General features: G+C 31.2%; 1 protein-coding gene across 2 annotated transcripts in view; it reads right to left on the bottom strand.

The window, feature by feature from the left end:
• The window catches only part of LOC135210950 (alkaline phosphatase-like), a 102945-nt gene that overhangs the window by 15553 nt on the left and 74892 nt on the right, over positions 1 to 12500 (bottom strand). For both annotated transcript variants that reach the window (XM_064243929.1, XM_064243928.1), the window contains exons 5-6: positions 11297 to 11475; positions 160 to 367 (exon numbers count right to left, since the gene is read on the bottom strand). In XM_064243929.1, coding sequence (XP_064099999.1) covers positions 160 to 367; positions 11297 to 11475 — 387 coding nt within the window. The remainder of the gene's footprint in view (positions 1 to 159; positions 368 to 11296; positions 11476 to 12500) is intronic.

The raw sequence follows: 12500 nt of genomic DNA, 5'->3' as shown, positions 1-12500 counted from the left end.
AAAATTGAGGAGCACTTCCTACAACCTTTAGTAATTCCTACAGTACAGTGTGAAGTGCTTACAGTGGCATTCGTGGCTAAGTAGTTTGAGGGAAGCAGGAATTTACAATGGTACTGTGAATATCCAATGAGATCATTTTAGACATTATAAAAACATTACCTAATAAGTAATCTGTGTGTCGCGGGTCGACTCCATCAAACTGAGCCTTATTCCAGACATATTCGGCATTAAGACCTCGCGTCTTCTTGTCATGGACCCACGCGTCAAGGAGATTCATCCCATCCGCCCTGCGGCCTATTTGCTCTTTCTCCTCTGGGTCGTGTTCTGTCTCAGGAATCCAGTGACGTCGTCCTCCTCCGAGGAGGACCTATGTGATAAAGGAAGCTTCTGATATAACAAAAGTGTATTACAAAATCCAATTATTGCTCAAAGCAAGAATTATGTCAAAGAAACACCCAAAATGGCTAGCTTAATCTGTTCTGATCTTACTACATACCGTGGACAGTACGGTAAAAAGCAATATATTTCTATCAGTAAGTAGGTATATATATTATATATTATATATATATATATATATATATATATATATATATATATATATAATATATATAATATAATATGATATATATATATATATATGTATGTAGTATAACTGAATCACGAAAGTTTGGAACGTGATAAATCCTAAATAAAGGTATAAGCCACGAAGGAAAAATAAACAACGGAGTTTCTGCAAGATCTTTCGACTCGAAGTCCTTAACGTCAGCATGACAAACTGTTTTGTCTTCTGAGTAAAGGACGTCGAGTTGAAAGATCTTGCAGAAACTTCGTTGTTTATTTTTCCTTCGTGGCTTATACCTTTGTATATATATATATATATATATATATATATATATATATATATATATATATATATATATATATATATATATATATATATATATATGTATTATATATATATATATATATATATATATATATTATATACATACATCATCTACGCTAGATATATGAGTAATAAGCTAAGAAAATTGATTGTCATGTACTGATTTGGCTTGAAATGTGGTTGTAACCTTATGTTTGTATTTTTAGTCTGCAAATGACTGTCTTGTGAGTTGACTAGTGTATTTCTTGTACCATCTGTTTTTGTGAATTACATTTGTTTTCTACTTTATTTTATTTTATTTAATTTGTTTTGATTAGATACATTTTAAAGTTTTTTTATTAGCCATCTTTTAGCATATTCTTATCATTTTCATATGTCATTTTGCTGTATTACTGTGAATTTCATAGTAAGAATTGTAATGTCATTAATTTTTATTGATAGGTTGATAACGAGACATAGTTACTGCTCGAAATATGTCCCAATAAATTTGTGTAAAGTGCTGTTCCGGGATTTTGCGCAGGTGTCCTTACTGATATACGTATATATATATATATATATTAATATATATATATATATATATATATATATATATATATATATATATATATATATATATATACATATATATATATATATATATATATATATATATATATGATAGTATATATATATATGTATGTATATATATATATATATATATATATATATATATATTATATATCATAAGGTGCTGATCTGTTTCTTTTGGCCGACAGCCAGTGGGAGACAGGTCCCAATGCCTATGACACGTGGCCAGTATGTCGCCCGGCCGAATGTTCAACGTCCCAGCCAGAGAGCTGGTACTTATTTTCCTACTCACCTTCCAGTTTTCAGACCGCTATGTTGGCGGACCACCAACCTAGCGCCATTCCCAGGCCACCAGCCAGCGGCAGCGTTTGAACCCTGGTCCTCCCAAATAGTAGGAGAGAATCTTGCCACTGCACCACAACGGCGACAATATATATATATATATATATATATATATATATATATATATATATATATATATATATATATATATATATATATATATATATATATATATATATATATATATCATGTATAAATATTTATATATATATATATATATATATATATATATATATATATATATATATATATATATATATATATATATATATATATATATATATATATATATATATATATATATATATATATATATATAGTATATATATATATATATATATATATATATATATATAGGGGAGACCGGGGCTAGTTGGCACATTTTTTTACAATTTTGGTTATTGGGAATATAAAACAAACATTTTTGCAAAATTCTTACCATCATTGGAAAAAATAAACATTCGTCTTTATCATAGAGCAAAATAATTGTTTTTTGCTTTCAACATAAGGTAACAATAAGTTTTTAAAAAAATAAATTATTCGTGCCAACTTGCCCCGTGGGGTAAGTTGGCACACATTATGGGCTAAGTTGGCACATTGACAATTAAAAGTAATTACTACATTGCATTTAACCATTAATGCCCACAATTATCTACTGAAGCCTTTATGTTTTTTTTTTTCTTCAGAAATACTTAACTTTGGTCCAAATAACAAGGTTCTACCATCAGAACTAAAATTCTACAAGGCTAACTATAGATTTGTGGGTGGCAGGATTTCCTGCCGCTGGTCAGTGAAGTTAACATATTTGCGCAATTTTTTATAAATTCATGTATAATCGTCAAATAAAAGCAGTGAATTATATCCTGAAGCCGAAGAGGAGTTACTTTATGATCAAACATTCTGAAAACAGAGTAACTTTCATTAACATTAGATGTTATTTGTGTTGAGGCTCGGATTTGTAATAATAAACTTCTCCACCTCGTCAGTTTCCATTCGAGAGTATATACCAAAAACTATAAATATTCAAACCAGTGGCTACAAATTAAGTACTCTCATAGGCTTGAGATCATGGTTTTTATATATATATATATATATATATATATATATATAAAACATATCTCAAGCCTATGAGAGTACTTAATTTGTAGCCACTGGTTTGAATATTATAGTTTGGTATATACTCTCGAATGTAAACTGACGAGATGGAGAATTTATTTACAAATTCCGAGCCCCAACACAAAATTACATCTAACGTTAATGAATGTTACTCTGTTCTCAGAATGTTTGATCATAAAGTAATTCTTCTTATCTGTTTTAAAAACGTAAATTATTCCCTATCACCATATTTATTCATATTCGTACACACATAATATATTTTTCAATAGCTATTTCAAATTGAACATGCTGAATTAGTTGAAAACACTATTTTCTATCAACTTAAATTGTAAATTCTAAGTTTCCCTCATATCATTTAGTAACCTTTGGGAACTTCTCCATACATACTGGGTGCAATGAACAAAATACATTTTGCAGAGAAATGTTGTTCTTCTGGATCAGTCACGACATCTAGAATTTGGTTGGTCACCTTTTATGATCTCTTGTTGACATTGTATCTGTGTTGCTTGCTAATCCGGATTCAAGCCTTTACAGAACTGAGTGCTTTGCGGCAAATGCCATACTGATTCATTATAGCAATGGCTCCATGCTTAGTGATGTCCATAATGCTATTCCATAATTTTCAATTACTGGAATGTAATTCTGTAAGCAGAAATTTGTTGATCAACACCACCCGTACGATGGTTATAAACCGTAACAGAATCAACATCGGTATTTTTTTTTATCTCAAATTTACACCAAAGTTTGGCTTTTTGTTTTCGACATCGTCTAATTTTGGTGCATGCAACACTAACAACTTTTTTGTGTCTCTACTTCAAAACAGACACATCCAGTGAAAGTTTCTTGCTTATAACCCTTATTTTGCTTCTTAGTTTCTTTTCTAGCCATGAATGGCATTTTTGGTGCCAACCTTCTCCAATTTTCTGCAATTGGGGTAGAAATGTCAGTAAGTTATCAAAAGCTAAATGCTGGGTAACTTGGAGGTTTTATCTTACCTACAAAAGACAATCGCATCTGAACCCTGTCCATGTGTAGCGTCAGGAGAATTTGCATGAAAGCTACTGTATGGTTCTGTATGAAATGAACAAAATTTTAAAATTTTGAAACCAAACCTTCAGCGTTTACTTTTGATGAAATGTTTATCTCTATGCTTCCTATAATGGGGGACCTTAATTTCACCAACATTAAGAATTGCTTTTTTATACTGTGGTTTACAAAGTTTATTCATGTGTTGAAAAAGGGAATGATCATTGTGTCGTGTCCATCTTGTCAGCCAATACATACATACATACATACATATACACATATATATATACGGGATATATATATATATATATATATATATATATATATATATATAGATAGATATCCGATATATATATATATATATATATATATGTATATATATAGATAGATAGATAGTATATAAATATATATATATATATAGATATATATATATATATATATATATATATATATATATATATATATATATATATACGTGTGTGTGTATAAGTATATATATACACACATTATACAGTATACTACCTGAAATGTGTTCAAATGTACAAACTAATGTGCTCATGTGCACATGTATATATGGATTTATAAGAGCCTATTACTCCAAGTGTGTATGTTTGTGAAGGAGTACTAAGTCCTACATATGGAAAGATTTTTATGAAATTATTATATAAGAATATTCAGTGAAAAATCCAGGTAGGGCGTAAATCTGTTCACACCAATGCCCAGTGGCAGGAAATCCTGCCACACTAAAAACTTTCTTTCTTGTCTAATTTCAGAATAATGTTACAGCGTTCACTATTGTATTATTTAATAGGTTCAACCGTAGAGCATTGCATTCAAACATATTTATTCATAAAATGCATTTAGTAAGAAGAAGACATACATTCTTTTACAAGGAGGTGACGGTGCTGATTCTGACCTCTTCACTGTCTAAGATTTAAAATAACACCAGACATATTTGGAGTCTTACGAGAATATGGCTCAGTCGGCAACAAGATTAGACATGTTTGTTAATATCCTAATAGTTGATGAATCTCTGAACTTCCTAGTATTTTGTATAAACCTGTTTAATTAAACTTGCTGGCAGGATTTCCTGCCGCTGGGCATTAATGGGTTCATCAAATAACATAAATACCCTCTGAATTTCCAAAATGCTAGATATCAGGCATTAGTATTACTTCAGATCATCATGTACTTTTAATGAGGCAGGTGTCAAATAAATCTTGGTCAGTAGTCTTCATGCTCCCACATGTTACATGCCCTGCACTGGACCCACACTTCTCCTTGCTTACCAAACACAGGCTGTCTTCAGCTGAGCTTTCTTCTGAATTAAAAGGAGCAGTTCTTAAACTGTATCGCTGATGACTGATCTGAAGCCCGCGTGTCTTTTCGGACAACTTTCGATCTATTACATGCGCACCCGTAAATTCAGTATCTTGAAATAGTCTGTATTCAGAGGTGAAATTCCAGCAATCCTAAACCCATTGAAAACATCAGAATAAGTGACAGCTAGAATAAAGCCGAGGAAACTATACCAGGAATGTCATAGATGGGCATACTTGACCCTGGATTGCCAGTCATCCATGAATCACATGCCCTGTTAACACATTTCTTCAGAGGTCTATAAACACTAACATTCAGGGGCTGCAACTTGTGAGAGCAATTTGGAGGAAATAATAGGACACTAATCTCATTATCCTTACAAAAATTCAGAAACAAAACGTAAATTATATAAATAAATAGGCTTACTATTGTTATCGAATAATGTGAGGCAAGTCCTCACATGTGGCAACTTGCACCATTTTTTTTTTTTTTTTTTTTTTTTTCTTTTTTTTTTTTTTTTTTTTTTTTTTTTTTTTTTTTTTTTTTAGCCAACTTGCCCCTTTTTTTTTTTTTTTTTTGCCAACTTGCCCCATCCCTACCATTTGGTACAAAAGCACTTACCAGTCCACACCAAGAAGCCTTGAATTACTCATTTTATTGCTATAGAATCTTTAAACCATAAGGAAAACTTTGCTATAACTGAAAAATAATCTTTCATGAATGTATAGATGTTATAGCAAATACCAGAAAAATAAAAAAAAATTACTTACTACCATGTAAATCAAAATTTGTCTCATAAATTCCAACTCTTACATTGTCTCTTTAGAATTTTGCTGGTAACTGAGGTACCACGTGGCAATTACACAGTATATGACTTATATATATATATATATATATATATATATATATATCTATCTATTATATATATATATATATATATATATATATATATATATATAGATATATATATATATATAATATATATATATATATAAATATATATACATATATATATCTATATATATATATATATATATATATAATATATATATATGTGTGTGTGTGTGTGTGTCTGTGTGTGTGTGTGTGTGTGTGTTATAAAGGCGTAAAGCAGGGTGTACAAAACACAAAATGTCCATAGTTTATTTATATGAAACGTTTCACACATTGCTCTTTGTATCTTCAATCTCCAAATATAACATGAAAATTTTAAACATTTACAAAAACTTTTTTAAAATATAGTTACGAGACAATAATGTATTTTTAAAAAAATTAATACAACTTAAACCTGACACCAGCATACAAATTCAGTTATGCTTGATAAAGAGAACAAGACACTTTAGAGTTCAAAGACTGAAGGAGCCGTTTTGTATAAAGACTCAAGGTTAGTATGGTTATCACCATGTACCACCAATAACATATAAATGTTTTTTTATTGACTTCTATTTTGCATATGGAGGCATGATTATTTATATTAAAAACTGGCTTACTCAGCCTCTGGTCCGTTCTAAAACTGTATCCCATAAGGCTACAATATCTCATCTGCAATAACGTACGCCAAGATCCGACAGTTACCCAGACGCAAATTAACGAAGTGTATACTCCCTAGCCAACAGGGGGATGCTCGCCCAATCACAGCCTGGAAAAACAGGGACGTAGAATGACGTAATCTCCCTTTCTGCAAATCATTGGAGGAGGACGAATGATGTTGAAAAAGTTGCGTGTATTTCGGAAAATCGATTTAGTCCCATTCACCCCTTTGGCTATGTTTAAGAATATCATTCATCCACCAGCAATGTCTATTGTGATATTTTAAAATTAAATACAAATGCCATATTTTTAATGTTCCTCAATTAGAAAAATTCGGTTAAAATAATAATAGAAGATAAACTAATAGCCACAGGGCCTAGTTGATTGCCGAAGGAATTTTCATTTGGCAGTATAACATTATGGTCTGCGCTTAAACATAAATTTCAATTTGCGGAAGCTTGCCTCTCGCTGTTCTCATAAAGTCGCAAAGATTGTGTAAAACAACTATGCTGCCTCTTGCATAAGCTTGCCCTATTAAGCCCGTAAACCATCCATGCGCGTCATGTTTTCTTGTATGTCACTCTGCTCCTCTGATTGCCTTCGGCATGCAGGTGGAAAACTGTCATACATGCATGGAACGCTTTGCTTACGTGACAATTTCCCATTCCTCGCTCAGTCCATCACCGATTGAGGGAGACAGTCAGATATTATTACTGTGCATATTATCGGTATAAAGTTTTGCTACTTTCAATTTTCAATGTTAGCCTTCTGGGCCTGACTACTGTAACTACTTACTACTTACGGTTCTTAGATGGAGTTCAATTAGATGTAATCTGATAACTAATTATCATCATTTTTAATGTTTTTGAACAAGTACTCTTAATGTTACTGCTGTTATTGCCATTATTATGAATACTATCTTTTATATTTCTTCGGCGACAGTGCGTGGATATTGCCGATTTATTATTTTTTATCATGTTATCTATGTATGTAGATTTTGTATGTCATTGGCTATACTTTGTATATTCTATGTATATGGCTTTGAGCTGAAATATAATTTATTATTATTATTATTATTATTATTATTATTATTATTATTATTATTATTATATCTCTGACGTCAGTGTCGGCATACTAAAACATTTCGAGGCTAAAAAAAGTAATTCTTATCAGTGTATCATCATGGGGAATTCAATATCTAAATATAGGGCTCAGTAAGATCAAATCTAGAGATCCAGATGCTATAACAAGTTTATGCGTAGTCTTAAATATTGAGGTATATCAAGGAATACGTAGGCTTGAAATGGTCCACCTTTAAGTTTCCTATGCGCTCTTGTGCAACTGGGATACATGCATCATCCAACCGCTAGAGCTGTTTTTTTTTTTTTTTTTGATGGATCTTATATGTCCAAGTCCATCCTTGGGAAAATTAAAGTATTATGTGGAATTACGTCTGCATACAAGGCGGTTAGGGGAGACTGCCCTGAGATTCACGCTTCTTCAAGTGGGATGTGGAAGATGAAAGTGTGATGGCCTTAGTGAATTTCAGTTGAAGGCGTAATGTAGAATTTTTTTTTCTTTTCAGCCCTGATCGTAATAGGGCTCAAGGGGATTAAGGTACGACTGATCTCAGCTTGAGTGATTGCCAGGTAATATTATTCTATAGAATTCTAGACCAATACTTCGGTTAGGAGGCAAAAAAAAAAAAAAAAAAAAAAAAAATGTGTGTGGGGGGGGGGGGGGGGGATATCAGCATAAAATTTTGCTGTAAGGGTAACTTTTCCATTTCTTAATAATTCCCGTCAATTTTGGGGATTTGTCTTGTCGCACAGTTGTCAAAAATTCTTCTTACAAGGGTGATTACAGTTTTTCTTCGCTGGTCGCTCAGTTATAATGTTAAAATATGCACTGATACGAAGAAATAAAAAGTTCAAGCCTCTAAACAAACTAAAACAAATAGATATCTTACACGCTGTGTAGTACTTCTATTCCGAAATGCACGCAAATTGAGCAATACACGGCAATACGGTACTGTAGATGCTCTATGCATAATTTCAGTTGTTTAAAATGTTACTAAAATATTATAAGTTAGACTTTAATGGTGCAAAATCCATTCAATATTATTTGTGTCATTAATCGAAGTCTAAATTTAATTATGATGTTTTATTCTCGCATTGAACACAACTTTTTGAACATTCGTCCTCCTCCGATGATTGGCAGAAAGGGAGATGACGTCATTCTACGTCACTGTTTTACTGTTTTTCCTGGTTGTGATTGGGCAAGAAGCCGTACCCTTGATTATAAGAAATGTAATGATAAAAAAGAATAATTCCGACGTACGAATCTATTTCTGCATGGATACTGATAATAAAGAGAAAAGAAATAAATTTGTTTGCTTTCTACTTTTCCGAAATATACGAAAATTTTTCAACATCATTCGTCCTCCTCCGATGATTGGCAGAAAAGGAGATGACGTCATTTTACGTTACTGTTTTTCGGGCTGTGGTTGGCTGAGCAGCCCCTTGTCGGCTGGGTGTATACATTCGGTAATATGTTACCCAGACATCGCGGGCCCTTGAATTTATTTGTAAATAGATAATGTTAGATTTCATAATTTGCAGTTTGTCTTTGTAATTGAAGGCTATGCCAATCTTGAGTGGATTGATTGGATTTCATTGAATCTTAAGGCATCCAATTCTTGTTCAAATAAACGGGATAATGGCAAATATAATTTTCTTTGGGACATTATTTGAGGGCGTCAAAATAAAGAATTGTTCCGTAAGAAAAATTTCACTAAAAACCAAAACATATTATGAAAAAGAGACCAACTCGAAGAATAACGAAGAGCCCTATAAACTAGTGTACCATAGTGTATTTGGAGTTCAGTTCAAAGTTCCTAAAGTACGAACTATAGTTGTTACAAGTCACATGTAAGTTTTTTTCCGATATACAGATGTAGTAAATTCACTATTGTCTCTGTTAGCATTTATATCAAAAAAAGGTAAAAAAAAAATTTGCTTCCTTTTCTATAGTAAACTTTACATTTTGATGTTGATTGATAATATGGTACATGAACATCTCTCTATAACATGGTTGCTTGATACAGTTTTAGAACGGGTCAGAAGCTGAGTAAGCCAGAATTTTCTAATATAAAGACCATGCCTCCATATGTAAAATCGAAAACAAAAAGTATTTCTCTATTGTTGGTGGTACAAGCCATAGTGATTACCTTTACTACCCTTGAGTCCTTATACATCAAACGTCTTCTTCCGTCTTTGAACTCTAACATTTCCTCTTCTCTTTATCTAGCATAACTGAAATCGATGTTGGTGTCCGGTCTTCTCCTTCCTTTGGATTGTGTGTTGAGCACTGGGTCTTTTTTACTGTACACATTCTAAGTCATATTAATTCTTGTGAATAATATTTTTTCTCTTAACTTTATTTTAAAATAACTCATGTAAATTTTAACGACTTTTATGTTTTATTTGAATATTGAGGATGCACTGAACACATATGTGAAACGTCTTATTTACATAAACTATGGCCTTTTTGATGTGTTATGTGGACCCTGCTAACTGCCTTTATATATCTTCACCTGGAATCCGTACATATATATATATATATATATATATATATATATATATATGATATATATAATATATTATGAATAACTTGATCACGAAGTATATAAAACGTGCTTCGTGGCAAAAAAACCATTATATATTATATATATAATCGATATATATATATATAGATATATATATATATAATATATATATATAATATATCTATATATATTTATATATATATATTTTATATATATATCTTTATATATATATGATATATAATATTATTATATTTATATATATATATATTGATATATATATTATATATATATATATATATATATTATTATATATATATATATATATATATAGCGTGTGTGTGTGTGTGTGTTTATGTGCATGTAATATAATTATATTTTAGGAAATATGTTAGCTCTATCAATTGACAGTCGTAAGAGTTACATTTATAGGGAGAATTTGTTGTGCGATATCTAAAATAATCGTTAAACAAATTTATGTTAAGTACTTGTGAAAACTGAGTCTCAGCAAATATTTTTTTCAACTCAACTCTGAAAAGGAGTCGAGTGAATTTTAGAGTAACTGGGTGCTACAAGAATCTAAGAAATCGAAGTCAAACCAAAACGCCAACGTTATTTCTCAAATAATTTGGAATCCGGAAATTTTGCAATCTAAAATGAAATCATCTTAATATTATTTAACAAACAAATTATTCAATAAGTAATCTAATTTTATATTGATCTTACCAAGATTCTACAGCATGCTATAAATGAACTAGTAATTATTGAAAAAAACACATAAAGATTAATAATAAATTGTAAATGAACGGTGTTTTTTTATTAATTTCTTCGTTTGTTTACCAGTTTCCTGACAACCAAACAACATATTAATCCGAGTAACATCATGGTGCTTTCCATAAACTTACATTTATGTTTCTCCCCGGTTGGTTTTCAACGAGTTGTCTGGCGATGTCCTTGCAAGTACTCTGGGACCCGACGGGAACTTTAGTGTCGTCTTCCCAGTACCTGGAGGGCGTTTTGGCATAGAGCGCAGAAGGCGTCCCGTGGGTCAGGCGGGTGTTTGTCACGATGCCCGTGCTTTTACCTGAAGAAGGTGAGAAAAGGAACGTGTTAAAATCTGGTCTGGCTTTAATGTGGCTGGTCGGAAAGCTGAAGAACAGCTGTTGCATTTTATTCCATTGCTCAATAGTTTTATTTATCTTTATTTTTCTTTAATACTTGCTTTTGTTCGTACATATTTCCGTATGACGAGGAAATACTAATAATAGAAATTACTGAAGGAATATCATTAAACGAAAGATACTTTAATAACTAAAGAAATGGACACTTTTTAGCCTTAATATATTCATTTTATGTATGTTAGCATGAAATACCTTACAATTTGAAAAGTCTATACTTCTATAAGATCTAGTAAAATGCTTAACATAACCACTCTAATCTGAGCCATATTCAAATTCAACAAAATTTATATTCTGTGATTGTAATGTTACCCAGAATGTCAAAAGCATAATTGGATATTATTATTATTATTATTATTATTATTATTATTATTATTATTATTATTATTATTATTATTATTATTATTATTATTATTAATTAAGATTATGTAAAAGCCTCAAGATGATCTTATTGCTCATAGCTTCTACATCGTGCAAAGGTGAAATATGGCTTGAGGACTAAGATCATGTTGGTTTCTGCTGTGATGCATTTGCAGTTACATAGTTCAACAGTTTATGGCAAAATATTATAGCTATGACGGGGATTAAATCCCGAAAGACACCTTCATCCAAAATGTGAAAAGTGTACAGGACGAAGAAAGCCAAGTCTACGAAAATGAAACGTTATGAAATCCCTAAATAAAATAATGCTGATCATAATAATAATATGGTAGCTAAGATACCCTTAATACCAATACTTATTCTTACGTGATTTATTTTTAAGTTATTTTGGCGTTACTACCCATATTTTCCAATTCCATAATGTGCAAGATAATTGGTAGATGCTAGAGAAAATAAAAAAACAAACAGAATATAGCTGATAAAGTTCACCATGGTGCTAGTTTATAATCAAAAGGCAAAAGGAGTGTAAAAGAAAGTTGAACAAAATGTC

This window comes from Macrobrachium nipponense, chromosome 4 (assembly GCF_015104395.2).
Source record: "Macrobrachium nipponense isolate FS-2020 chromosome 4, ASM1510439v2, whole genome shotgun sequence".
NCBI classification, from domain to species: domain Eukaryota; kingdom Metazoa; phylum Arthropoda; class Malacostraca; order Decapoda; family Palaemonidae; genus Macrobrachium; species Macrobrachium nipponense.
This window is presented reverse-complemented; position numbering and strand designations above follow the sequence as displayed.